The 27,312-nt window shown below is 33.7% G+C and overlaps 1 protein-coding gene across 3 annotated transcripts in view; it reads right to left on the bottom strand.

Annotated features, from left to right (window-relative positions):
- LOC145260493 (SWI/SNF-related matrix-associated actin-dependent regulator of chromatin subfamily A member 2-like) overlaps positions 1-27,312 on the bottom strand; it is a 99,777-nt gene that overhangs the window by 26,712 nt on the left and 45,753 nt on the right. For all 3 annotated transcript variants that reach the window (XM_080118624.1, XM_080118607.1, XM_080118616.1), the window contains exons 4-25: positions 26,948-27,169; positions 21,493-21,781; positions 20,209-20,335; positions 19,628-19,801; positions 18,615-18,788; positions 17,870-18,040; positions 16,117-16,149; positions 15,809-15,939; positions 15,008-15,080; positions 14,169-14,221; positions 13,903-14,029; positions 6,483-6,646; positions 3,783-3,960; positions 3,555-3,683; positions 3,306-3,419; positions 2,471-2,584; positions 2,208-2,315; positions 1,367-1,500; positions 1,134-1,276; positions 833-1,020; positions 287-520; positions 106-183 (exon numbers count right to left, since the gene is read on the bottom strand). In XM_080118624.1, the coding sequence (XP_079974750.1) occupies positions 106-183; positions 287-520; positions 833-1,020; positions 1,134-1,276; positions 1,367-1,500; positions 2,208-2,315; positions 2,471-2,584; positions 3,306-3,419; positions 3,555-3,683; positions 3,783-3,960; positions 6,483-6,646; positions 13,903-14,029; positions 14,169-14,221; positions 15,008-15,080; positions 15,809-15,939; positions 16,117-16,149; positions 17,870-18,040; positions 18,615-18,788; positions 19,628-19,801; positions 20,209-20,335; positions 21,493-21,781; positions 26,948-27,169 (3,158 nt within the window). The remainder of the gene's footprint in view (positions 1-105; positions 184-286; positions 521-832; positions 1,021-1,133; positions 1,277-1,366; positions 1,501-2,207; positions 2,316-2,470; positions 2,585-3,305; positions 3,420-3,554; positions 3,684-3,782; positions 3,961-6,482; positions 6,647-13,902; positions 14,030-14,168; positions 14,222-15,007; positions 15,081-15,808; positions 15,940-16,116; positions 16,150-17,869; positions 18,041-18,614; positions 18,789-19,627; positions 19,802-20,208; positions 20,336-21,492; positions 21,782-26,947; positions 27,170-27,312) is intronic.

The following is a 27,312-nucleotide window of genomic DNA, read 5'->3' as shown; positions in this document are numbered from 1 at the left end:
TGATTAATGAACATGATATGAAGTGGGAGATGTTCGTGAAGACTGAAAGACATCTTCTTTAAATGTAACACTGAACAGACAGCCATAACAACTGAGACAGTTTACCTGATATAAATCGTATTCATCCTCTGTCCTTGCCAACATCTGATTCACCGTCTCGTCATCTGGAACCTCGTCTTCTTCCTGAAAAAAGAACAGACAGGTTAGTATCTCCAATATCGTTATCAAAATTCAATGTCAAGACTGAAAAAAAAAAAGAAAGAAAAAAAAAAAGTCTCTTTCCTACCTGTTCTTCTTCATCGTTTTCCTGCATGAGCAAAGCTTGAAGGAATTGCCTTCGCTCTGAGCCTGTTGATTTCTGATCAAACATTCCGGCTTGGATGACTTTTTCGTCAACATTCAGTTTGTAACGTGCAGCTGCCAAAATGCGCTCTTCCACGCTGTTAACTGTCATCAATCGCAGTACTCTGACCTCATTCCGCTGACCAATACGATGGGCACGATCCTGCGCCTGTAAATCCTGAAAAAATGCAACACAAGACGCTGTTTTATAAAAGAATCTGAGTAAAAAAAAAAAAAGACAATTAGCAATTTTTATAGTGTTTATCGAACATTCATCCGATATTAAAGAGTTACTTTTGATCAACTTATGTGATTTTTGTTAAAAGACATTTTCTTCCTATTATGAGTACATCATACAATTCTTTATTTTCATCTATTAATATTTTTTTTATTTATTAATATATTTATTTTCATCTATTAATACAGCAAGGAATTTGGGACAAGCATCATTTTCACAAAAGAGGAATCATGTTTCCGTTTGAATGCATACCTGGTGAGGATTCCAATCAGAATCAAATATAATAACGGTGTCTGCAGCTTGTAAATTTAAGCCCAACCCGCCAGCTCGTGTACTGAGTAAAAAGATAAAGTAAGGTGATTCATCTTGATTGAACAGTGCCAGCAGATGGCCTCGGTCTTCAGACTTGGTGGTACCATCAAGACGTAAATAGCGGAAACCTGCAAAAATATAAAGGCATAAACATCAATTGCAAATTCCAGGAAGAGATTTAAAATCGACAGCTATGCACATGAATGCTATCAGCAAAAAAAAAAAAAAAAAAAGTTCTTACCTCTAAACACAAAGTAATCTTCCATGATACTCATTAGTGATGTCATCTGACAGAAAAGAAGTACTCTGTGATTTTTGCTACGAAGTTTGGGAAGAATTCTATCCAGCAGTTCAAATTTTCCAGAAGTTCTATAAAGTTCTGGCCTGCAAGTAGTTTAAACGAAAAATCATAAGCATGATAAAAAGAAGATTTCCTATTCAAAATGATAATGTATAAAGAATAGGTGCACTTACCCACTGACTATGCCACCCTGAATGCCCAGGTGATCAGCAAAGGCTTCTTCAATATGTTGGAACATAAATGGATGGTTACAGATCTTTCTCAATTGCATAATTGTATTCATCAAGGCTTTTGTACCACCTTTGCCCTGGATTCAACAAGATTAAAAGAAAATTTGTTTTACTCCTTGAAAATATTTCTAACTTGCAACTAATTGAATGGTGCTAGTTTTCTTTTTTGTTTTGTTTTGTGATTATAAGTAAAAAAATTAACTAAATTTAAAAATGTTGATTCAAATGGTTTTTTATAAAATCTGAAAGTATAATTAAAAAAAAAATTTGTTTAAATAGTTGATTTTGACTGATATATATTTGATAGCTACAAGCAGGCAATCATGGTGTGAATGTAGATGAGCACATTAAAAAGCATTTAAAACCAACGTAAGCATGATTTTTCAAACATAATGTATACTTACATTTGAGTGGTTAAACAAATCCGTTTCAATGACAGATCTACTAACTAGGATTGTATAAATATGAAATTGTAGTATGGATTTTTATGACAGGTAATGTATATATTTCAGGCAAATGACATTAAAAAGTCTGTTTTTTAGTCTGATAAGATTATTTTCCAATTTTCAAAATAGTATACATATGTTCTGTAGTTTTTTTTTATGCCAAGGAACCTATACATATATACCAATTTAACCAAAATACAAAATGGTCTATTGGGAAAATCGGAAAAAAGAAAAAAATAGCCCGTGTTATTTAATAACAATTGCTGCACACATGCACACACACGTGAGAGGTTTTGAAATTAGATATATTATGTCAAGATTATAGCATATGAGCATACCTTTTTATCTTTTTCTGATCCGTCTGTTAGCAAGACACCTTTACACTGCATGTGTCGGTACAGCAGTCTTTGTAGAGATGACATCTCACATTTGATGACATATTCCACCTAGAAATCAAAGAAGTTGGAAAATTATAGTAAAACATAAGATTTCAATTCTAAAGCCATGAAGTCTTAAAACATTTTTTTTTTTTTTTTACTCAGGGACAGAATTTCAATTTCAAAATGCAGAAATGACAATAACAATGAAAAAGAACACAAACTTTTTCTGGAAGTTGAGATTCCACTTCTCTTTTCAGTCTTCTGAGGAGGAAAGGTCTGAGGACTTTGTGTAAACGTCGAATAATAAGTAAAGTTTCTTCTTGGTTAAGTTCCACCTAAAAAAAAGTGTCATTACAGATAAATGATATGGCACAGATTCCAATCTAAATTTCCTTTATGGAATTAAAAACATTGAAGTGAAAAGCATCAAACAAACACATTTTAATGGAGGGCAGTGTTTAGTTTTCATATTCAACATTTTTAAGTGCAAACCGAGTTCAATTAAAATGTTCATAGCTCTTTAATTGAACAAATCCTGGGATCCACGCATTGGATGTTAGGTGTTTGGATAATTTTAGATGGCCTGCACTCCTTCAAAAAGTTCTAACCGACATTCATTTATCCCCTTTTTTGTTTTGTTATTCAATATTAAAAATTATTTCCTTAAATTGTTCGGTTAAATAAAAAATGACAGGTGATGGGTTGGTCAGGTCAACTGTCATTACAGTTAGCTTGAAATAGGGGAAGGGTTTACTTTCAACAATTAACAGGAAACTTACACCCTAACATATTTGCTGTGTCCGTTTAAATTTTTATGTGCCCTTGACGCAGGATGTGTACCTATTAGCAGCATCACAAACTCAAAAGCAGATTCGAGCCCCAAAAGATTCGAAATAAAAATCATACCGTTTATATATTGATCTACAACTTAGCTTGATTAGAAAATAAAACGGTTTCGTGTACATTGGAGAAATTAATAAAAAATTAAAAATGTTGGGTTTGAATTTTTTTCATAACAAAAATGTGATTTCCATGGTTAAATGTGCAGATCATTACCTTTTCTCCAGTCATTGCAAAGGGAGCATTGAACCATTGTTCAAATGTGATGCAAGACTTAAAAATACTTGGCAGGAGGAAATTCAGCAAAGCCCACAATTCCGGAAGTTTGTTCTGTAAAGGAGAGACAATACAAAAATAAATGTGAGGGAATAAGAAAGAAAATAAAAACATTAAAAAATCTCATTCTTTTTGTACTAAGTCCTTCAAATATATTAAAAAAAAAAAAAAAATGTGAGGTGTGCCTACCTGTAAAGGTGTGCCTGTTAGAAGCAATCTGTAAGGGGCACTGTAATATGTATTCAGGATTTGTGTTAGCTTGCAATGGTGATTCTTCATTCGATGACCTTCATCGATAATCATATATTTCCAACGGATCTGAAAGAAATGTATGGAAAAGATTAAGACTAAAAGAACGTCTATTTTTGGTGATTAAAAAATAAATTATGAGGAAAGAAAGGTAAAAAGACAACTTACTTTTGACAACATGGCTTTATCTTTCATGATATATTCATAGGTGGTAAGCAGGCAATTGAATTTGCTACTTTTTAACTGGGGTGTGAGAGCTCGTCGGAAATTAGGAGAGCCTTTATAGGCTATTTTATTGACACCTGGAGCCCATTTATCAAATTCCAACATCCAGTTTGATAATGTTCTGAAAAAGTTTGTAAAAAAAAAAAGAAAAAAACGTTTAATATGGAGGAGCTATTGCATGAGATATTCGACAGAATTTCATCTTTACTGTAGTCATAGTGTAAATATGAAAGTAAAAACAAAAAACCTATTTTTTCAATATTTAATTGAATCAAGGTTTAAATACAATAAAACTCAATAATTCATTAAGTTGTTCTTTTACTTGTAATTATTTTTCTACTTTTGATCATTTTTCATAATTTTTAGAATTTATACTAATTTCAAGTGACACGTAATAATGTTTCCACCCAAAATGCATCCGTTTAAAATATCACCAATCTCCACAAACACCAAAAATGTTCCTTTAAAGACATCAAAAATCCTAAATTGATAAAAATTTGCATCAAATAAGTATTTTCAGTTATTTACTTATAAAAAAAAAAAAAAAGGAAACTAATAAAACTTTCCGTAAAATCAATTATCAAGTTTTATTATGAAGAACAGATGTGATTATAGTCGGCTAATGTAGTTCTTAACTTACAATGTGGCTGCCACCAGAAGCAGTAACAAGGCAAATCAGTTCCTTCGCTTTTTTCTCTCACGCCTCTATCTTCCCTGTGCACATACTCTTTTTTATTACGTTTTTCTGATTATTCTTTTTTATTTAATAATCATTGAAAAGTTTTTTTCAGTCTTATTTTAATGAAAAATTATTGAAATTAGTTTTTAATTTTTGAAAGAATTATCAAAAACACTTAAATATTATGTATTGGATACGTTTTTTATGATGTTTGAAATTTTGTTTTGATTTCAATAATTTCATTTTCATACTTTCATAAACATATTTATTATATAAATTCAAATAAAAACATTTAATTTTAAATTTAAAAAAAAAAAGAAGCTATTTTTATAATTTCATAAACATATTTCTTATAAAATTTCAAATAAAATAAAAACTTTATTTTGTTATTAAAAGTGCAAATAAAGACTAATTATTTTAAACTGTATAATTTTGTTAATTTTTATTGTATATTTTTCAATGTCCTTTTTTATATTTTCTTTCAATAAATCGCTTCACAATAAAAATACTGAAAAACAATAAAAGTGAAGGAACCGATCTGCCTTGATCACTGCTTCCAATAGCAGCCACACCGGAAGTTTGGAAGTATGTTAGCTGACTATAACCACAGATGTTTTTAAGATTCATTTATCAAAAGGTGAAAAAATCACTGCAGAAAGGTGAAAAAAGCACTGCAGAAAGGGCTTTGTAAAAACTCAAAGAGGCTGCATGTAAGACGTTTTTGGCTTAATCCTAAGAAGACTTTTTGTTCAGGTCACTACAACATGGCACAGGCTGACAAAAGCCATTAGTCTGCAAACATCTAAACAGTTCAAGGCAGCGACAGATGCATCATGGCTGCCAGTAATTGGATAATTATCCCTGACTTGAGCAGCAGTGGATGGGAGGAAATGGGATTCTGTTGCAAAACATTAATACAAATTTAAATACATCTTTCAAGTTTTTCATCTCAGCACCAAATTATGTTCTTTACAAGAACAAAACATGTCTACACGAGGTTTCCTTTCATGAGAAGGTAGCATTCAATGTCTGTGGAACACCTATCAGCATACATGTTTAAAGTCACATTGAACAAAACATTCAAACAGTATATATATATATATATATATATATATATATATATACACATCTATTTTTTTTACATGACTTGTTGCATGTTTCTATTTTTTACCAATCAATTTGAATTGATTAATTATGTACATGAGTGACAGATGGACAGAGCCTCATATAGAGTTGCATGGTTAAACATAAAAATGTTTATTCAAATGTGACAAACTGAATATTTTACAGAGATGTCTTACAGATAATTATTTAAAAAATATTGATGCCTCTTTGTTGTTAGAGTGAAATTCTAAAGACTGAATTTCAAGTAAAACCAATATCTATTTGTCATGTCACAGTAATGAACATATCCAAAAATTACAACAAATGATAAGGTAGAAAATTAATCATTAATGAAAACAGTTTTCAAACACAAGTAGCAAAAATTGAGTTTTGCTTAATTAGCTTAAGTTTTCAGAAAAAAATTATCTCCAGTGTTATGATTAACAGTCTCCAGAATATTTTTTATCAAAACCTGATTTTCGCTAATTGTCTTCGAAAACTATTTTCATTAATAGTTTTCTACCTTATCATTTTTCATTATTTTTGGATATGTTCATTACTGCAACATGACAATTAAGTAGAAAACCATCTGTTTTACTTGAAATTCAATAGTATGATTTTTTGAATTTCATTCTTATAATGAAAAAGCAACAAATATTTTTTTTAAAGTACCAATTTGAATCAATTTTCTTTTTTTCTAAAAAAAAAAAAATGAAAAAAGAAAGTAGGTCATGGAAAATTGTGTTGAATGCTAAGAAAATTGCTTTTGTTTTATTCACATTAATTTAAACATTAAATATTCAAAGAATGATTAAAAAAACATTTGGTTGGAACAATGGAGATAGCAGGGAAGAACTTACGATAAAGGTACAATAATCAAAAAGGGCCCATTCACTTTTTTCTTCTCAATTAAATATGTAATGAGACCAATAGTTTGAATGGTTTTACCAAGTCCCATCTCGTCTGCTAAAATACCATTGAGGTTGTTGTTAAACAGTGACACCAGCCATTCGAGACCTTTAATCTGTCAAAGAAGAAAAAATATTAAAAGAAGGCAGAAGAAAAATATCAAACAACACAAAGAAAACTGAAATTTATCTTAATAAAAAAATAAAAAATAAAAAAATAAAAATTTCACATTTTTCTGATGCGTTATACAACAAAATTTCATTCACATCTCAATATCAATTGATGGTACTTGTACAGTTTCATCAAGACATTAAAAAAAATGAAAATATCGAAAAAAAAAGTTATATTGTATGTATCCATTTTGGACTGAAGTTCTCAGACAAAAAATTACACTTAATTTGATTGAGTAGTTTGTTTTTTTATAACAGCGGAAAAACACATTTTATGATAGCGCGCTCAAGGTAGCCATGTTTGTATTTTTAGAACACACTATGGGGAGATAACTCAGTCTAAAGCACTGACACCCCCTCCCCATGTGAAATCATAACTTTTCTCTCTCTTTTTTTTTTTTTTTTAAATTTTTTTATTCAATTTTCACCCCAAACAAAGCACAGTGCCACTTTGAAGCAGGGGGCTACTATTAGGGACTTAATTAGTGGGGTCATTATGAAGGGAGATGAGTAGAAAGATGTTTGTTAACATTACACTTGAACTTCTGCATATAAGTGCAGTTGGGAAAGCAGAATCCCGGAAGGGAGTTCCAAAGACCCGCAGTTCTGGGGAAGAAACTATTGGAGTAAAAAAGGCTTTCTTGCACCTAGGGATCTCTACTGTAAAGAGATGAGACTTAGTAGCTTGTCGGATTTGTCGGGGGTAGTTACGTCGGGGAGGTACAAGTGTTTGCAGTTCGTCAGAGCATTCACCATTAAAGTATTTGTAGAAAAGGCAGAGGGATGCAACATCTCGTCGATGGGACAGAGGCTGAAGCCTAGATGACAGTTCAGGACCTATCAGGTTTGCGACTCTCTTTTGATCCCTGTCCAGGAGCGAGAGACAAGCAGCAGATGCACCAGCCCAGATGTGACAACAGTACTCCATACATGGGCGAATGGTGGCCTTATAGAGGTATAGGATACTGTCAGGCGTAAGTAGTTTTCTAGCACGGTAGAGGGAGCCAACCTTCCTTGCAGCAGCCTTGGCAATGCTCTCAATGTATCTATTCCAGTTCATATTCCCTGTAAACGTTAGGCCGAGGAGTTTAAAAGAAGTACTTTCAGGCAATGTGTTCTTGGCCATTGCTATTGGTGGTAGAGAAGGTTTCTTGTAGTTATTGAAGGAAACAAGCTTAGTCTTAGCAGCATTGAATGTGACCAACCATTTTTGTCCCCATTCCACTACAGATTGGAGGTCATCCTCTAGTGTTTCTGCCATTTCCTTGGATATGTGTTCATTTGTTTTCCCCTCATATCTGTTATAGAGAGTGGTGTCATTGGCAAATATACCCATCTCCGAAACAATTTTATCAGGGAGGTCATTTATGAATATCAGGAATAATAGAGGTCCAAGGATAGACCCCTGAGGTACTCCCGCATTTATGTCGTATTGTTTGGGTGTACGACCGCCGAGGACAACTTTGATTTTTCTATTACTTAAGAAGGATTTAATTAAATTATGAATTCTTCCAGTGATTCCATATGATCTAATTTTCCTTAGAAGACCATCGTGCCATACCCTGTCAAAAGTCTTAGATATATCAAGGGCCACCACTCTACCCTCCCCTGTTTTGTCCAATGAACGGTATATACGTTCAGAAACTACAGTTAAGATATCTGCTGTTGAACGGGCTTGCCTGAATCCATATTGTTTGTCAGTCAGGAGTTTAGCAGCTGTTAGGTGCTGGACTAGGGCTTGATTAACTAAGGACTCAAATATTTTGGCGAAAAGCGGGAGGAGGCTAATGGGGCGATAATTTAGTGGGTCAGTTCTTTCACCAGAATTCTTGAGGACTGGTACCACAGAGGCGGTTTTCCAGCAGTCGGGAAAGCAAGATTCGTTAAGGCATTTATTGTAAAGTTTGGAGAGAATTGAAGCAACCTCGGCAGAGCATTTTTTTAATAGCACAGCCGGGATGAGATCTGGTCCACATGCTTTTGAGGTGTTTAGGTTTTTTATAATAGCATGTACCTGAGAAGGGGTGATTTTCAAATCGTCTAGTGTGGCGTCTGTTCGCAGAGGAAAATCAGGGAGTGAGTGGTGTACTGAGTTCAGTGTGGAGTTTGAGGCAAACTGACTGGCAAGCAGATTAACCTTGTCAGTTGCCGTGCAAGCAACCTTATGATTGTTTGATAGTGGGGGAATAGTTGTCCTTAAAAGCTAAACATGGCTACCTTTCGATCGATATCATAAATTGTTTTGTTGCTGTAAAAAAAAAAAAAAAAAAATAAATAAAAATAAATAAATAAATACTTGATCAAATTAAGTGAAATCTTTTTTGGAGAACTTCAGTCCAAAACGAATGCGTACAATATAACTTTTTTTTTTGGGATATTTTCATTGTTTCCTGTCTTGATTAAACTGTAGAAGTACCCAATTGATCTCTTACTGTTGTTCTATGCAAAATAAATCTTACTGTAAACATTGAAACAACTAATTGAAATAAAACGTTCACATTCAATGCCGCCAATACTAAACTGATTTCATTCAATAATTACAAGAAACCTTCTCTACCACCTATAGCAATGGCCAACGACTCTTTATCTGAGAGTACATCTTTTAAACTCCTTGGCCTAACGTTCACAGGAAACATGAGTTGGAACAATTACATTGAAGGCATTGCCAGGGCTGCTGCAAGGAAGGTGGGCTCTCTCTACCGTGCTAGAAAACTATGAACATCTATAAGGCCACCATTCGCCCATGTATGGAGTATTGTTGTCATATTTGGGCTGGTGCATCTGCTACTAGTCTCTCGCTCCTTGACAAGGTTCAAAAGAGAGTCGCAAATCTGATAGGTCCTGAACTGGCATCTAAGCTTCAGCCTCTGTCCTATCGACGAAACGTTGCATCCCTCTGCCTGTTCTGCAAGTATTTTAATGGTGAATGCTCTGACAAACTGCAAGCACTTGTGCCCCCACGACGTGAACACTTTCGACAAACCCAACAGGCTGATAAATCCCACCCCCACTCTGTAGAGATCCCTAGATGTAAAAGATCTTTCTACTCCAGTAGTTTCTTCCCCAGAACCGCTAGACTTTGGAATTTCATTCCAGTGCTTCCCCAACTGTACTGACGCGAAGAAGTTCAAATGCAACGTGAACCGACATGTTGCTGCCCAAATCCCTACATAGTACCCCAGTAGTTGTTACCCCTGATAGTAGCCCCCTACACCAAAGTGGCAATGTGCCTGGTTTGGGGTTAAAATGTAATAAAAAAAAAAAAAACTAAATATATAATAAATAGAAATCAAATCTAACTTAAATATATTAGTAAAGTTTTACAGGGGAAAAAAATTAGTATAAAATAAAACAAAATTTGACAATCATTTTCATCTTTTGTTTAATAGTTGAGAATAAAATAAAATATGAATTACTTTGTGACTCTTTGAAATTTGAAAAAAAAAAAAAAAAAAAATTAGAAGCTAATCAATAGAAAATGATTTTTGGTTTTAAAACTCTTAAATTCTTAGATATTAAAAAGATGGAGTTATTTACATGCAATAATTTTATAAATAGAGATTAAAACATTACCATAATAAAATTACCATATATTTCAGCATATAAGGTGACAGTCAGATGAGACGAGGTACAAAATTGGAGCAAATTTTAATAAATTTATCATATATGTTAAAGACGACTGCTAAATCACAAAACCATGTTTGTTTAGCCTAGGCTAGAGATTGCAATTAGAGATGATTTTTTAAACTTTAAGAGTTGTCTTATATGATGAAATATACGGTACTTAGAATTTTATAAGAATTTAGTTCAATTAGTAATTTTGATGATCAAATGATATATCTTAATTAAATTTAACTTTCAAAATCCTGTATAAAAGAAATTTTTTAAAAACAAATGAAGTAAAAATTAAAATTAAAGACTTTCATATGTAACTAATCTCTCTATAGATAAAAGTGACCTTCTGCATTTTTTTTTTTTTTTAATTTTCTTCCTTTGAAGATTGTAACGCTGGGTATGGGGCAGCGAAACCAGCTGCCAACATTGCCCTGCTTTTAATTGAAACCAAACGAGAGCTCTTTTTAGTATCCTTGTTGTTCCCTTAAGTGCAATTGTCTTGATCTCTTTTATACTTGGTTCACCAGGAATATTAGTTAGGTAGGACTTCAAGTTCTTCATAAGCCCTGTGGCACCTATAATAACTGGTATGATTGATATCTCCCTAAGATTCCTGTTTTTTTTTGTTTTATTTTACTTCAGTCGAAGTTCTCAGAAATCAAGGGGCCCACAACCTGGGGCTAACACTTGAAGTCTATATGAGATACATAGATATTCGAATGTTCCATTTAAGTTCTTTCTCTCTCAAACACTGAGTTAGTAAAGAAATTGAGAACATAATTTTCCTCTCCCCAATTAACCATTTTTATACGTTGTAGTATATCTTTCATGTTGGTCTCATGGTCTTACTGGATTCCAGGACAAGAATTTATCTAGTCTGGTGGAGTATACAGCTTCATGCTATTACTTGAGGTAACATCACTTGGAGAAGGTGCACCATTCCTTGTAAAAGCTAATGTAGATTAGCCATAGTGAGGAATTCTTATTTGGGCTGCGAATACAAAATGTGATTTTGAATATTTGGTCAGGGTTTACTTCTATGGAAAAAGTATCCTCATGTCAGGTTGTTCTGACAAACCCCTGTACAGAGAGATCTTAGACACTTGAGGACAGTGTCTAGTAGGCATTTAAGTTCTCTCCCTGTCTGTATGTGTGGAATGGTGTCTACTAAACTTTAGTCTACAGACTTATTCGGACCTGTAGAACAAATTTGATTTGGTTTTTAGCTGGTAAAAATAGCTGCTAAAAGGTTAAAATTGAAAAAAAAAAAAAAAAAAAAAAGATGGAACTTGACAGGTATAAGTTAAATATATATTTATACATTTAACAACATAAATTTTGTTCTCAAATTAGTTTTGATGGTAACGAATAACGCTGGAGAATTATGTTTTGGTTTTGATCTTAGTTGATGGCACCCAAGTCATATTTTATTTTTACTTTTGAAATCACTACAATATATTAGGTACAATATAACAATCAATAAAGAATTGGCTCTGTAATAATATGAAATCTGAATAAACAATCCAAGCATGCTGGGTCCCCCTCCATGAGTGAAAAATTTACTTTCACTATGATTAATGTTTGTGTACAATTAAAAAAAAAAAAAAAAAAAATCCAAAACATAGTTATAGAGAAAAATGCGAACAGATAAAAGATTTGGGGGCAATTTAACCCCCATAATGCTCCCTGAGGAAAGAGGCAACTAGAGTTATCCCGGAAAATTTGTTCTGACAAATATTTATTTTCACCATGACTAATGTTTGTGCAAAATTTTTTAAAAATTCAAAGAGTGGTCATTGAAAAAAGTATGAATGATTTTGGGGCAATTTTACCCCTATAATGGTCACTAGGGAGGGTAACTAGAGTTATCCCGAAAAATCCGTTCTGGCAAAAATTTCCTTTCACCATGATTAATGTTTGTGCAAAATATTAAAAAGAAAACCAAGGTGTGGTTATTGAGAAAAGTGTGAACAGATGAATGGGAGTGAACTACTAGGTTCAATCCTTCCTTTGTCAGGAGATCAATAAAAATATATCTAAGTGTATTTTACGACTGAGCAATGCTGTGCAGCCTGCTAGTAAATGTGACCTTGTTAATCTGTGTGCAGAATGGTTTCTATCAAACTACCCTGCCATTTTTTAGTCTCCAGACTTAAAACTTGATATCTAGGGTATTCAGGCCCGTGGAACAAAATCGATTTGGTTTTTAGCTGGAAAAATAGCTGGTAAATAGTAAAAATTGAAAAATTGAAACTTAACAAGCATAGTTTGATGCATCATGTGTATGCTCTACACGTGCACAAATATACATTTATGTTAATTTATAAAGTTTTGATGTACACAAGTCATTAGCTCAGATGGTGGTGAATACCACTAGAAAGCTAAATGTTTTGGTTTTGATTCTAGCTGATGGCACCTAAACATTTTTTAAACTGTTTGAAATGACTACTATATACTGAGTACAGTATAATAATCATTACAGCATTGCCTCTATAATAATGAATATGAAATCTGCATAAATTAAAATATATTTAAGCATATTTTACGACTGGGCAACGCCAGGCGGTCTGCTAGAATATATATATTATGCACAAGGAGCGGGATGATCACTGCCTGAGCAGTAAATGCACGCAGACATGTTCATTATATATTTTCGACAATATTTTAAAGATATAGCTCTTCTTTTTAGTCGTCACACATATTTATAAGCAAAATACCATTAATAAATTACCTCACAACTTTTGTCATAATGCAGTCAAACAAACTTCAATTGTTATATGTAACCGTTTGAGTTGACCCCATAAGGCGATAAATGATTGATTTATTTTTTAACACATGCCTGTTATCCTTAAAGGGACAAAGGAGAACACTACTAAGCAATCTATTAGCATCTTATAAATTCTAATCCCTCTTAGTAGTATGCAGAGGTTTAAATCCTTTTCAGATTTTGATTTTATATGCTCCAAACCGCTTAGATAATTATAAAAGTTTCATTTAATAATGGCATTACATACACAAACACAATAAAATAAGCAAAAAGAAACTTTGTGGATTACCTATATTATAAACATATTGGAATAAAATAAAAAATAAAGTGCCTCATTAAACAGAAGGTACAGCAACGCATTCAATGAAAGTAATGTTTCTAGATCGTCTACAGGTAAGCCCTTTTAAGTGGACACTGACTAGCCATTCTCTCTAGTTAACAATAATGAAAACTATTTGTAACTGTGAGACTCATTAAAATGTGCTAAAAGAAAATATTTCAAGATTTAAATGACGTAACAAAAACTCAATTCCTTTTCTTGATTTCTATTGCAAACAAATTGGATTTAGAATTTGAGAGAAGAAATTTATTATGGTTAATCTTCAAATTTTTGTCTTTCAGTAGAGTGCAAGGATTTTCTTTCCTTTTTAGACAAATGATTTTCAGTTTCAACTTCTCAAACATTTATTTAATCAATTTTACAATAAAATACAATCTTTCTAAAATCTAAAATGATTTTGTTTGCTTTTCAGATCGAGATTTATATAAAATTATTAAAAATTATTAAATCAGAGAAAGCATGAATAACTCATGACTCACCTGGTATTCTTTTAGTTGTCCATTAATTAACATGGATGATTGTTCGGTGATTTTCTCATGAACACTATGGGCAATCGTGTAGTAATTGGTCATATCATTACGATATTCATCATCGTCTTCTCGAGTACTGAAAAAAAAAAAAAAATAATAATAAAATAAAAAAAATTCAAACTATTAACACCAGAAAAGAACTGACTTTTCTATAAAACAATTAAGTGAATTTCAAAACTGAAATTTTCATTAAATCTAAACGGAAAATTACTTACGATGGAGGTAATTCAGCATCGCCATTCGCAATTTTGGCTTTGTCTTCATCCTCCTTTAAAAGAAAAAAGTTTTTTAAACTGAGAAAAGCAAAATTTGAAAAATCAGAATAAAACAATTATCAAAAAACGGCAATAAGAATTGACAATGGTTTTCAATAGAAAAAAACATTTTTATTTAAAGTGAAATTAAAATCAACATTTTGATTATTCAGACTACAATCCTCATTTTTGTTATTTTCATGCCCTGACAACAGTCATAGTAATCAAGAAATGATTAAGTACAAAACTGAGTTAGAAATCTAGTGGGGGGGGGGTCTTTTCTCTTTCATATAGTCTTTTTTTTTACATCAAAAATATGTTACTGGCCTGTCTTTAGTATATCATTAGGTTTATTTATGGCAAGTGTTCAACAGAGCTCCAATCCCTGGTTCCTCAGAAAAACATTCATAGCAAGAATGTCCAGCTACAACCACAAAGAATTCCTCTCTCTGTACCAAAAAGTAACTGGAATTTCCATGAACAAAGTTTTTTCCTAGAACATCTGTGTGGAACAAAATACCACGAAGATGCTTCCCAACCAACTACAACATAGTATTCTTCAAATCTAATGCAAACAAATATTTATTGAGTTGTCTTCTTAGTAATTCCCTACCTATTAATTCCAATCCTCTTGTGGTTATGTTCATCGTCCAAAGAAAACACTTTACATGAGAATTGGATTTTGTTAGAATTTGTACAAATATACTTAATATGCAAATGGAGAAAACAAGAAAAAAATGAAAAATTTGGACACTCAAAGAGAAAATAAAATTCTTTCAAAAAGATGAAAATAAACTTACTTCTTCTGAATCAAACTCTTCTTCATCATCGTCATCATCAGATTCAGCATCTTCATTTGAAGCAACTTCAAAGCTACAAACAAACATTTCAGATTACTAATCAACACAATTTACAACAATGGTTGCAACAAATACTCTACGATTTACTTATCTTACAAATTGTAACAAAGGCAGAAGATCTGAGTATGTGTGTGAAAACACATTCCCAATAAAATTGTTGAGTGACAAGTTTTGACAAAAAAATAATGACTTAAAACAAAATTCAGGAGTGAGAGAGTTCATCTGTGTCAGTAGTAAGTAGTGTTAACACAAAATGACAATATTCAGAAGTGAAAAGATAGAAAATAGAAAGGCGACCAGGCAATTCTACTTAACAAATCTAGAGATTTAATCATCATCAATAATAATGATGATGCATTCTTTGTTGTTTGTTTGAAACAATTACTGATTTTACTTAGTTATTATTAGGGCTACGACAACAGCATATTCTTTTCATTATTTTGACTCTGGAGTATATATCTCTTGATATCGTATATGTTTTTATATAGAATGATGTGCTTCTCGGTTGATTAACTGCATAAAATATATACTCTAGAGTGTAAACAATGAAAAGAATATTCTATTGTCCTAGCCCTAGTTATTATATTTAATTAAAACACCAAATTGTAAATAGTATTTGGGAAAAATTATAGTCAAAACGTGACATTCTCTTCAGTAAAAGCAATTCATGAAGTTTTATTTTGTGTCATTTAACAAAAAATAAAAGATTCTGAGTCAAATTGTAGTAAAATGTTAACTCACCCTGGATGCTGCTCGAGCCAGCTTTCCAACTGACTCGCAAGAGGAGCGTCATCTCCAGACAAAACTCTGCCCGTCGCAGTCTCTATCACATTCACCCGAGTTTCACTTGCTGTTGATGTTTCATCTATTAACTGAAAAATAGAAAAACAACCAATAAATGTTAATGCTGATAAGATTTTAAAGTCAGTTTTCATAAATTTTACATTTAGATTAGAAACAGATTCAAAACGGATTCGTAAAAATATAAGAAATGGAAACAAAAAAATCTTTTCTGAATTAAACAATGATCGATAAAATGAAAAACTTACTGCTTCTTTCAAATTATCGGGATTTTCACCTTCCTTAAAAGATAAAATAAGAAATGGTGTCAATTCAACATTACAAAAAGTCAAAGAAAAATTTCACAAAACAGAAGTTATTCAAATTGTTTTATGTAAAATGAAAGCTTGATAATAAGCATGGGAATTTCAATCTGAAGACCCAAATTTACTATGGCCTTTTGTCAAAATATTGTTTGAAAATAATCAAAAATGGAATATTCTTTTAAAAATTTACAATAAAAAAATTAATGTTACACCAATGTACATTGGAAATTAGTAAATGGTCTTCAGTTTTAATAAGTAAATAAAATTTGTGTCAGAAAAGTTTCTCTAAATGCCAACTACAAACTTTATAAAGAATTTCATTGAAAAATTGCGATAAAAAAATACACATTTATACACAAGTAATAATAACTGTGGGGTTGGAATCTAAGCAACTTTTTTATTGTAGAAGCCAGTCTGTGAAAATTGTTCGATTCTAAATAAAAACATATAATAAGGAAGAAAAAAAAAGTTTAAAACAAAATTTGTTTTGGACAATTTTTATCATGTTTCATTTGAATTCTTTAAATTTAATTCATAAAACATCCATTCAATTGGCAATAAAAACACTACAAATCACATTTTGATGCTTATAAATTATTGTGAATGAAAGAAGATATCTTGAGAAACATAATTATTTTGATGCTTATAAATTATTGTGAATGAAAGAAGATATCTTGAGAAACATAATTATTTTGATGCTTATAAATTATTGTGAATGAAAGAAGATATCTTGAGAAACATAATTATTTTGATGCTTATAAATTATTGTGAATGAAAGAAGATATCTTGAGAAACATAATTATTTTGATGCTTATAAATTATTGTGAATGAAAGAAGATATCTTGAGAAACATAATTATTTTGATGCTTATAAATTATTGTGAATGAAAGAAGATATCTTGAGAAACATAATTATTTTGATGCTTATAAATTATTGTGAATGAAAGAAGATATCTTGAGAAACATAATTATTTTGATGCTTATAAATTATTGTGAATGAAAGAAGATATCTTGAGAAACATAATTATTTTGATGCTTATAAATTATTGTGAATGAAAGAAGATATCTTGAGAAACATAATTATTTTGATGCTTATAAATTATTGTGAATGAAAGAAGATATCTTGAGAAACATAATTATTTTGATGCTTATAAATTATTGTGAATGAAAGAAGATATCTTGAGAAACATAATTATTTTGATGCTTATAAATTATTGTGAATGAAAGAAGATATCTTGAGAAACATAATTATTTTGATGCTTATAAATTATTGTGAATGAAAGAAGATATCTTGAGAAACATAATTATTTTGATGCTTATAAATTATTGTGAATGAAAGAAGATATCTTGAGAAACATAATTATTTTGATGCTTATAAATTATTGTGAATGAAAGAAGATATCTTGAGAAACATAATTATTTTGATGCTTATAAATTATTGTGAATGAAAGAAGATATCTTGAGAAACATAATTATTTTGATGCTTATAAATTATTGTGAATGAAAGAAGATATCTTGAGAAACATAATTATTTTGATGCTTATAAATTATTGTGAATGAAAGAAGATATCTTGAGAAAGAGACGAGTCTTTATGCTTTACCACCTCCATAGAACCGAGAATTACTTTATAAGAAACGGCCTAATTCGCACATGTCATTAGTTTGATAGGAAATAAAATATTCAAGTGTAAACGTACAAGCTTCTTTTTCTTCTTTTTCTTCTTTTTGCTTTTCTTCTGTTCAATTTTGTGTTGTACAACAAGCTTTGTAAGGTTCGACACATACTCGTCTGTTTGCTGAAGTAGATAAGCCAGGCGCTTATCTTTCTTTTGATCAATCAATTTTCGATATCCTTCTTCATCTTCAGCCTAAAATAAAAGGGAAATCAACTCCATCAATAATCACAGACTACATTCACATATACGGCTTATACGACGCTAATAAAGAACCAATACATTTCAGAGGTAAATTCCAAAGAGAACTTGGTCTTTACAATTTAGGATTCAAAACAGAATGGGTGAAGGGTTAAGATTTCTATTATTAATGATGGTAACGAAATCAGTTATGCCAGATAATCGATTATAACAATAATCTAAAAAAATTACACCCCATATCTCTCGTCACTAAATATTATCATTTATTATTAGTAGTTAGAGTACAGTTCATAATACTGTCATAGCCCCAAATTATCAACAATTCTGGAGTTTTAAGAGGCATACAATGATACATGCATGGAAAATCTTCATTCATAAAAAAAGGTTAGAATTATTTAATTTTTTTTTATTTGTATGATTGGGTAGGGAGGTTTACAAAAAGTTAAAAAAAAAAAAAAAATTTCATAATATTGTTGAAGGACTCAAATGATGTGCCTGCCCAAATGAGCTAATATAGCATGCTTAGAAAAATGGGTAAAAACAAAGAAAAGAAAAAAACGCTACTCACCATAAGACGACGCATACGTTCCTTTTCAATTCTTTCTTGTTCTTTCTTCTGTTCACGTTCAGTATTGGCATGATATGTCATTACAGCCTTATTCAATTTACTAACTTTTACGGACATATTGCGATGGAATTCTTTGAAATCCTTAGCATGCTGTAGGATAGCATTAAGATATTCCTGAAATAGAAGACGCAATCGAACATGTAAAGAATTTGAAAGGTTAAAACCAAACTGTAATATTGACACGTGAAAGAAAATCGGGAGAAATATCAATAACCAATTTACTATTGTTCACTATCATCTTTTTATTTCATTTTAATTTGTAAAAAGTTTCATATAATTTCTTGCTATTTCAATTGGAAATGAACTAATGATTTTCAAAGTCAATTACACATACTGAATAGCACATATGTGGTTTCTCACCAAAATTTGTAATACTGCATTAATTGTAAATGTAATTTTTAAATGATTTCAGAATATTAGAAAAACTTGGAACTTTTACTATTTACAAAGGATCAAAGTGCAGAATAAGCAAAAAAAAAATTCTTTGCTATGGGATTAAAACAGAGCAAAAATGAAGATTACATAAGTCATGTTTTAATTTTTTTTCATATTTGAACTTCCTTTCAAGATAGTGAAGTTTATTTTGAAAATCTATGAAATTTGGTGTTCATGTTCTAAATTTGATTCAAATCAAATGCATTTTTATAAAGCAGTGAGACACCAAGTAAGTTGAAAACTTATATTGAAAATTATGTACTAAGAAAGCCTACCCGAACAAATTCAGATCATTTAAAAAAATGATCTGAGCTTGCTTAAAATTTGAGACTCGACATAATTTTATTTAACTATTCTTAAACAATATTAAAAGATCTCTAAAAGATAAATGAAAGGTTTTTGTGCTCTCAGTGAAACTTTTAGAAGATAAATATGACCTCTGCAATTTGCATATGCAAGAAATCTAAGTTTGTATACTTTATAGACTAAAATGAAATGTGTAGACTGAGATTAAATACCTGATGTTTTTGTCTCCTCTTTCTTTCTTGTTCTAATTTCTGCTGTTTCTCCAACTTCTCGGTAACGCGAGCTTCTCTAAGTGACTGACGCTTACTACGTTTATATGCCTTCGTGTTCAGAGCGGTTTCCAATGTTGTGTCTTTTCGCATACATGACACAACTTCTTGTCTTAACTGCAAACAGAAAATATGGAATTGTTGTTTTCAATGTGATAATAAGAGAGAGTAAGAAAGACAGAGCAAGAGAATGCAAGAAAGAAAAGTGATCCCATTTGAAGTAGCTGAGTAGTCTTGCCTTCAGTTTGAGTAATAAATCTGGTATGCTGTAGTAATGACATGTATCAGAGTTGAAGTGGGAGTTCTTAGGCTTCTTTACCTTTCAACGTCTTTCTCAAATGTCTATCAGCTGGTATTAACGGTTTAACTACCCAATCACAATATTGCAAGGAGGAAAGACCCGAATGTACTTACATTCATTACATCAGAAAACAAAATTGAGAATACAAGAGAGAAGAATGCACTATGGATCGAGAAAAAAATGAGCAAGACAAAAAAATAATAAAAGAAAAGGCAAATCTGACCTGTCTTTGAAAATTAAGCAGTCGAAGAGCTTTTAATTCTATCATGGCCTTCCTTTGCATATCATCTGGCATCGTGGCTGGTAACGTTTCCAATTCCTGAATGCGTTGAGCAATGCGCGCACATAATCTGAACAGAAATTTAGTCAAACTCTCATTTATAAAGTAAACACTATTAATGAAATGCAATTATGTAAAATACTTGAACATATGTTTTATTGTTACTTAAAGTTTACTTTAATTCTAAATGTAAATTCATTATAGTGAATGAATGAATTAAGTAAAAAGTTTACATTTATAATATTTAAAATCTAGAAGCCCCGCACCCAGATATCCCATTCTTTTAAGTTTTTCAGTTTACTTTTGAATATAAGTTCATGAATTTAAATTATATTAATAAAAATCTTAAACAATGCCAGTAATTGAATGAAACCAAACAAAAGTAATAATATATAAATTAGAATACTGAGATGAATAGGATCACAGATTTTTGAATCCTGTGGTATCAAGTCTTAGGTAATATTTTTATATATAAGACAATCCCAGCTAAAAAGGAATAATTCAATATACTAGGTAGAGCAAAATAAAATTTATATATTTTTTTATATTTAAATTTCATTTAGAAAAAATATTTTCAAAACAAAAATTTATTTTTTGAACAAAGAATACAATTCAAAGTAATTTCCTTAACCCATGGATTTTCGACGTAGGTTTATCTCCTCAAAGGAAAAATCATTAGCAAAATATTAAATTTGGTTTGAAATCCTTAATATTTTCTATGTATGTGCTGAATAGTAAAATTATTTCGAACCAAATTTAATATTTTGCTAATAATTTTGCCTCTGAGGAGATGAGCCTACATCGAAAGTCCATGGATTAAGGAAATTACTTTGAATTGTATTTTTTTGTTCAAATAAACTTTTGTTTTGAAAAATTATATTTTTCTGAATGAAATTTAAATATAAATACACTATAAATTTATACATACACACAAATACTTATATACTTATGCTGCCTGGAACGTACAAAAGTTATTTTAATTTTTTCAAAATTAAGTTACATGTTTTCTATTGACTTAAAAAAAAAATTTCATTGAATTTGTCTTATTTTAAATTAAATTACGTAAAATAAGTTTCATGTTTTGTTTTGTTTTTTTTGGGAAATAAAATAAAAAAACATCAAAAAATATTCTCTGGTTTTAAATTTGATTTACAACTTTTTAACTACATCAATAAATGCATAAGATTGTTTGTTGGTTTAACAGTAAGAGTCAGCATCATTACTTACCTGTGTTCCCGCTCGTTGAGAATTTCAATGGGGTCCAGACCAGTTGGTTTACCTACAGGCGACACGCGGTTCTGACGTTGCTGTAGAGAGACAATGGCTTGAATAGAGGTCGGGGGTTGTTGGGGTGGCATTCGCTGTTGTGACTGAATATTCTGTTGACCTTGGGGTGTCATCATTTGTGGAGGGTAGTTTTGACCCCCAGGGCCCATACCCTGCGGGGGAGGAGGAGGAGGAGGTTGTTGCTGCTGCTGGGGTTGATTCATTCTCATCTGTTGCATCGGATGACCATCTGAAAAAGAATTTATTTAGAATCAATTTTTTACAAAGAATATCAGAACAAATCCACATTCGATGAAATTAGTTTTCATCGTTTTTATTTTTACGCAACAACAATTCAGAAAAAAAAAAAAATGTAGCAAAAACCAAATCAATTCATAGAATAGATTAAAACCAGCCCCTCCTCCTCTCCCCATTTTCATTCCAAAGAAATGCTAACTAAATACAGTTACTTGTCTCCTCAGTAGACAAAATTTAGATACAAGGTTGATGTTTTATGTAGAGAATATCAAGGACCCCAAAACGGGGCATTCTGAATGGGACAAAAATTGCCCCAGTCAAAAAGGATCTTCCTTATATGCGTTAATCTCAGTAAAAAACCAAGCAATTTAATATAAAGTCTTTAGAATAAAACATCAATGAAGAGAAAATGGAACACATACATTAAATCCGTTGCCACGGCCGCAGGAAAAATGGTGGGATCCTTCTATCGATCCAGTAAATATCTCACTGCTGACGCAATTCTCTATCTATATAAGAGCCAGGTATGTCCAAGGATGGAGTACTGTTGCCACATCTGGGCAGGAGCTGCTAGAAAGGACTTATCCTGCCTTGACAGAGTTCAAAATAGACTTTGTAGCCTTGTGGGGGATGTCCTTTTCTCTTCCCTGCAACCTCTTTCTCACAGAAGAGATGTTGCGAGTTTGTCTCTGCTTTATCGTTATTTTCATGGCAGGTGCTCGGCTGAGCTCAATTCAATGGTCCCCCCTCGCCAAACTTTCACAAGAAACACTCGTCTAGCAGAAAACACTATCACTAGTTTCCCCAACTCTTTATCTAAACGTAGATTACATGAACAAAGTTTCTTTCTTAGAACTGCACGCCTATGGAATTGTCTTCCGTTTTTCTGCTTTCCGGCTGACTACAATATGGTTGTCTTCAAGTCTAACGTAAACAAGTTTTTGACTAGCCGTTCCATATAAGTTAACAAATTTACTGAATCTTCATTACTAACGGTTACTATATTGTCCAATTTCTACTGTACACTCTTTAACTCTTATCCTCGAGTGGCCTCTTGGCCTTGATAAGTGGTGATGCCCATGTTAAAAAAAAAAAAAAAAAAAAAAAACTGTCCAAAACAAAATAGTTTGGTTTCCCCTATAATATATGGCAATGCCTGAAAAATGTAGAACCAGGATGAGCACAGGAACAAATTTCTGTAGAAAAAAATCCATCCTACTTTTCTCTGATTAAATTAGTTTCTAAATTCCATTCAAACCAAAAATTTAAATTCTGCTTGAGTTTTTATCATGAATCATTTAAATATTTATTTGGGTTAAAGATTATATGTCGATTGCTTTCTATGCATTTAAAATTTTTGATAAAAAGTAATCTATATATATAAAAGGCAAAATGTGTGTGATCATTTCGTGTATGTCTTCAAAAGGCTTCTTTCGCACGCGCTCCCGGGGTTGTTACTATCGCTTAAAACTGTGTGTATAGGTCCTATATCATAATATCTAGGAATTAGAAAAGCGCGTAGCGTATAGATTTATTTACGTCGATTTTTACAAAATTATTGCTATTTTGGCTTCTCGCGTGTTGATTGGGCTTTTTAGTATAAATATGTGAAACTAAACTCAAATGACATCCTCTTGGCATTGCGCCGGTACTTGGCCCTCGGACCAGGATCAAAGTGTAGTATCTGCTAAACACAGAGTTGAAGATTTTGGCCAAGGTCCCGTCGAATCGGCTGCAGGTTGTTATCGACGAGTCGGTTGAACCGGAACAGAACTACGCTGTGAAGGGGAGATCGATTCAGAACAACTTGCACCTGATCCGCACGATCCTAGAGGGGGGAATAGATGACGACACGGAAGCCGCGCTGATCAACTTAGATCAGTCCAAAGCTTTCGATAGGGTCGGCCATCATTTCCTGGCACCGGACTTTTGCAAGTGGATCTCCATAATGTATCGACAGCCCATGGCTGTCATGCAAGTCAACGGAAAGCGCTCGAAACCCTTTGTTATCTCTCGGTTGGTTCGTCAGGGTTGTCCGCTGTCGCCCCTGCTTTATGTCCTGGCTTTAGAGCCTCTGCTCCGCAAGCTGAGACACGGGGAGGCAAATTCGGCACTGCGCGGAATGGCTCTGCCTGGCGGCTCAGTTGCCAAGGTATCCGCGTTCGCCGATGATGTCACGGTCTTTGTGTCGGGCTTCAGAGACATTGAGGTCGTGTCGGAGGCACTCGCACAGTACGAAAGAATCACGGGGGCCAAGATAAACCGCAGCAAGTCGGTAGGACTGCGGTTGGGCGCCTGGAGTGGCAACGCAAACCTCCCGGCGTCCTTCAGCTGGACAGATGGCCCGGTCCGGATCCTCGGCGTGTGGTTTGGACCGGGTCTTCAACTTGACAAGAATTGGTTGGAGGTACGGTCAAAGGTGGAGGCTGCAGTCAATTCGTGGCTTCCTAGGAAACTTTCCTTAAAGGGTAGAACTGAGGCGTGCGCCACTTACGTCTTTCCTCTCATCCTTTACCGACTGGCCGTACTTCCCCTGCCTGCACAACACCTAAAAGCTCTTGTCAAACTCTTGTCCTCGCTCCTTTGGGACAGAGGAAGACACTGGGTGAGCAGACAGGTCTGTATTCAACGTCCATGTGAGGGAGGCTTGGGAATGCCGGACTTGAAGTGTCATCGAGATGCTGAGAGGCTGGCCTTCCTGAGCCAATATATGCAAGATGACCAACCGTGGCACCCCGTGGTTACTGCCGCCTTCCTCGACCTCGTTCTCGACCCTTCCATCGAGAGCCGTCTCAGGCCGCGGGGAGAATCTGCCTACATGAAAGAGTGCCGAGCCGCGCTAAAACGACTACCAAGGTCCAGTGACCTTGTGACTGCTACCCGTAGGGAACTCCACAGGGATCTAGTGAAGGGGGCCGCCGCCGACCCGCTATGTGCGCGTTTGGGGTGGCAGCAGAGTGAGATCCGCTCCGCGTGGAGCTGGGCGCCGGGTTCGAGTCATCTGAACAATTCGGAGTTCTCTCTGACCTGGCGATTGGCCTGAAATGCACTTCCACTCAACAACATACAATGCAGTTCCGGGTTTTTGGAGTCGCCTGATTGTCCCCGTTATGGGACAACGGCTGTAGAAACTACTGATCACGCTTTCTTCGATTGCCGCAAACTCCGCCAGTACTGGTCGTATGTCAGCGAGGTGACGGCTCGCATTGATCCTGAGCATCCTCGCCCAATTACTGTATCCAATGTTGTGGACAACGTGAGGCCACCGTGGGACCGGGAAAGACAAATGGTCTACGTTACGATCCTGGCCGTGGCGAGAATGGTGATTTGGACGTCGCGTCTGCAAGGTTGCCGGGGGGTGTTGTCTTTTTCTGATCAAGATCTGATCGCTTTCTTTAACACCAACTACGGGTGAAGATCAGATGTGATAGAAGAAGGCCACATCGCGCGGCATTTGACAGAAAATGGATACATGTGGCAAGTCTGTGTGTACGAAGAGGAGCCAAATTTGAATACGTGTTCCCCGCCTAGGTGTGGAACGCGCAGTTCTGTAAAGTAAAATTAAACCAGTAGCCTCTCAGCTAGCTGAGTGTGTGTTCCATCCCTCCCCGATTAGGAAGCCTCCAAGATCCCCATCCCCTCTTACCTACAATTTTTGTTTTCACCCCTTCCTCTAAATTTTACCCATCTTGGAGAGAAAGAAATACAAACTAACCCCCATCCCTTACCCACAAAATTTTCTTTTCTCCATTCACCCTCATCTAGAGAGCATTCCCACCTAGAGACCGACCCGCAGAAGCGAGGTTCCTTTTACAAACCTAATGGAACGGACAGTCTATCAACTAGACGGGGTTGGGAGGGTTCTACTAATCACTTTTTTGTTTTTTCTTCCCCCGCCATCGACACAAATGAATTATTGTACCATTTTATTGTTATCTTTTTTGTTTTTACACGTCAATAAAAAATGTTTTAAAAACTGGGAGTTAAGTAGGACGTCCCCCAATATGAAAGGGTGAATGCGGTATTATGGTGAAAGAAGATACTAGCTGGGAGAAACTTTTGATTTTGTTTAGTTCTGGAGTGACAAGGATGACCAATGACCCCCACAATCCCCCCTTTTGAGTTGGCCATGTGCCTAAGTTTTTTGTTCATCGTTGATTTTGACTGTATTTTTAACATGAATAAAAGATTTAATATCTCAAAGTGTAGTATCTGTTCCGGCAGATACTGCAAGCAAAGACCATATGTGGGGGCGACCCCACATATAAGACCTTGGTCAATGTAGGGGCAACCCTTCATACCAATTGTCACTATCCAGCTCCCCTACTCCCCGGGGAGTTGGTCCTCATTTCCCCTTCACTCCTCACATTAAAAATCGGCCTTGTGCCTAATTTGCTCGGTGGGGGAGCAAATAAATACCTTCTCGGCATTGCGCTGGGAAAAACGTCCAGAAGCAATCAGCTTTGATCAGACACCCCTCCCCAACATCTGTTGGGGAAAGAAACAGTTAAATTTGGGTAAACAAAACCCAAACGCTGTGTGACTTCTATTTGACCTTCTTAATTAGGTTAAACGGAAGCAGCAGAGTTAATTTTTATTGCGCACGCCTCTTTTTATAGTTAAATAACCTGCTTAACATTGTCTGTTGTCGCCGTGGCTCAATGGTTAACGTAGTTTTTTTTTTTTTTTCACACATTAATTTCCAACTCAAGGGTACGGGTTCGATTCTTATACTTACCTACCAAAACATTTATTTTATTATTTAACCCCCCCCCCCAGTTTTGATTTACCTCAAGACACCCGGGCATCGCCGGGTACCCCCCGCTAGTCAAATATAAAACCAAAAGATTGCAGACAGAAAGCAAAAAATAGCAAGATTTAAAGTGGCAAAATAGAATTCCACAATCCTATACTATTAAAGATGTTAATATATTAAAGATGTTAATATATTAAAGATGTTAATATATTAAAGATGTTAATATATTAAAGATGTTAATATATTAAACATCTTTAAAAAGGCTGCCTACTGTATTAAAACAGTTACTTCAAAAGAATCAGATCCAACCAAAAAGTAAATGAACTAGTAGAATTGTATTTTATTAAAATATCTTGAAAATTCTTTAAAAAGAGCATAGTAAAAGAAAGCAGAAAAACCTACCTTGTCTTTGATAAGGAGGGCCATAAGCTGTCCTTTTGCCTTCAATAGCATATCGTATATGGTCAGGCAGGTTTTGATTTCTGGCAATCAGCTTATAAGCCATGATCTGAGCCCGCAGCTGGGAGAGCTGTGCTGGTGAGAAAGGTGTTCTTGGTCCTGTGGAAAGTCCATGGGGTGGCATGTTTGGATTGGCCCCCATACCTGAAGGAGGCTGATTGTTGCCTGAAAATGAAATATACCACATGATTTATCAAATAAAATTGACGGCAGACACAAAATCAGGAGAAAACAGATCTAATGTTGGTTTGCTTTCTTCATCTGAATAATACAGTCCTCTTAAATAAGAATAACTACACTGGTGGGAA

The sequence above is a fragment of the Euprymna scolopes genome, chromosome 3 (genome assembly GCF_053919585.1).
Source record: "Euprymna scolopes isolate OS-2025 chromosome 3, ASM5391958v1, whole genome shotgun sequence".
Taxonomy (NCBI): domain Eukaryota; kingdom Metazoa; phylum Mollusca; class Cephalopoda; order Sepiida; family Sepiolidae; genus Euprymna; species Euprymna scolopes.
The sequence above is the reverse complement of the archived record's forward strand: the minus strand, read 5'-3'. Positions and strand labels throughout refer to the sequence as shown.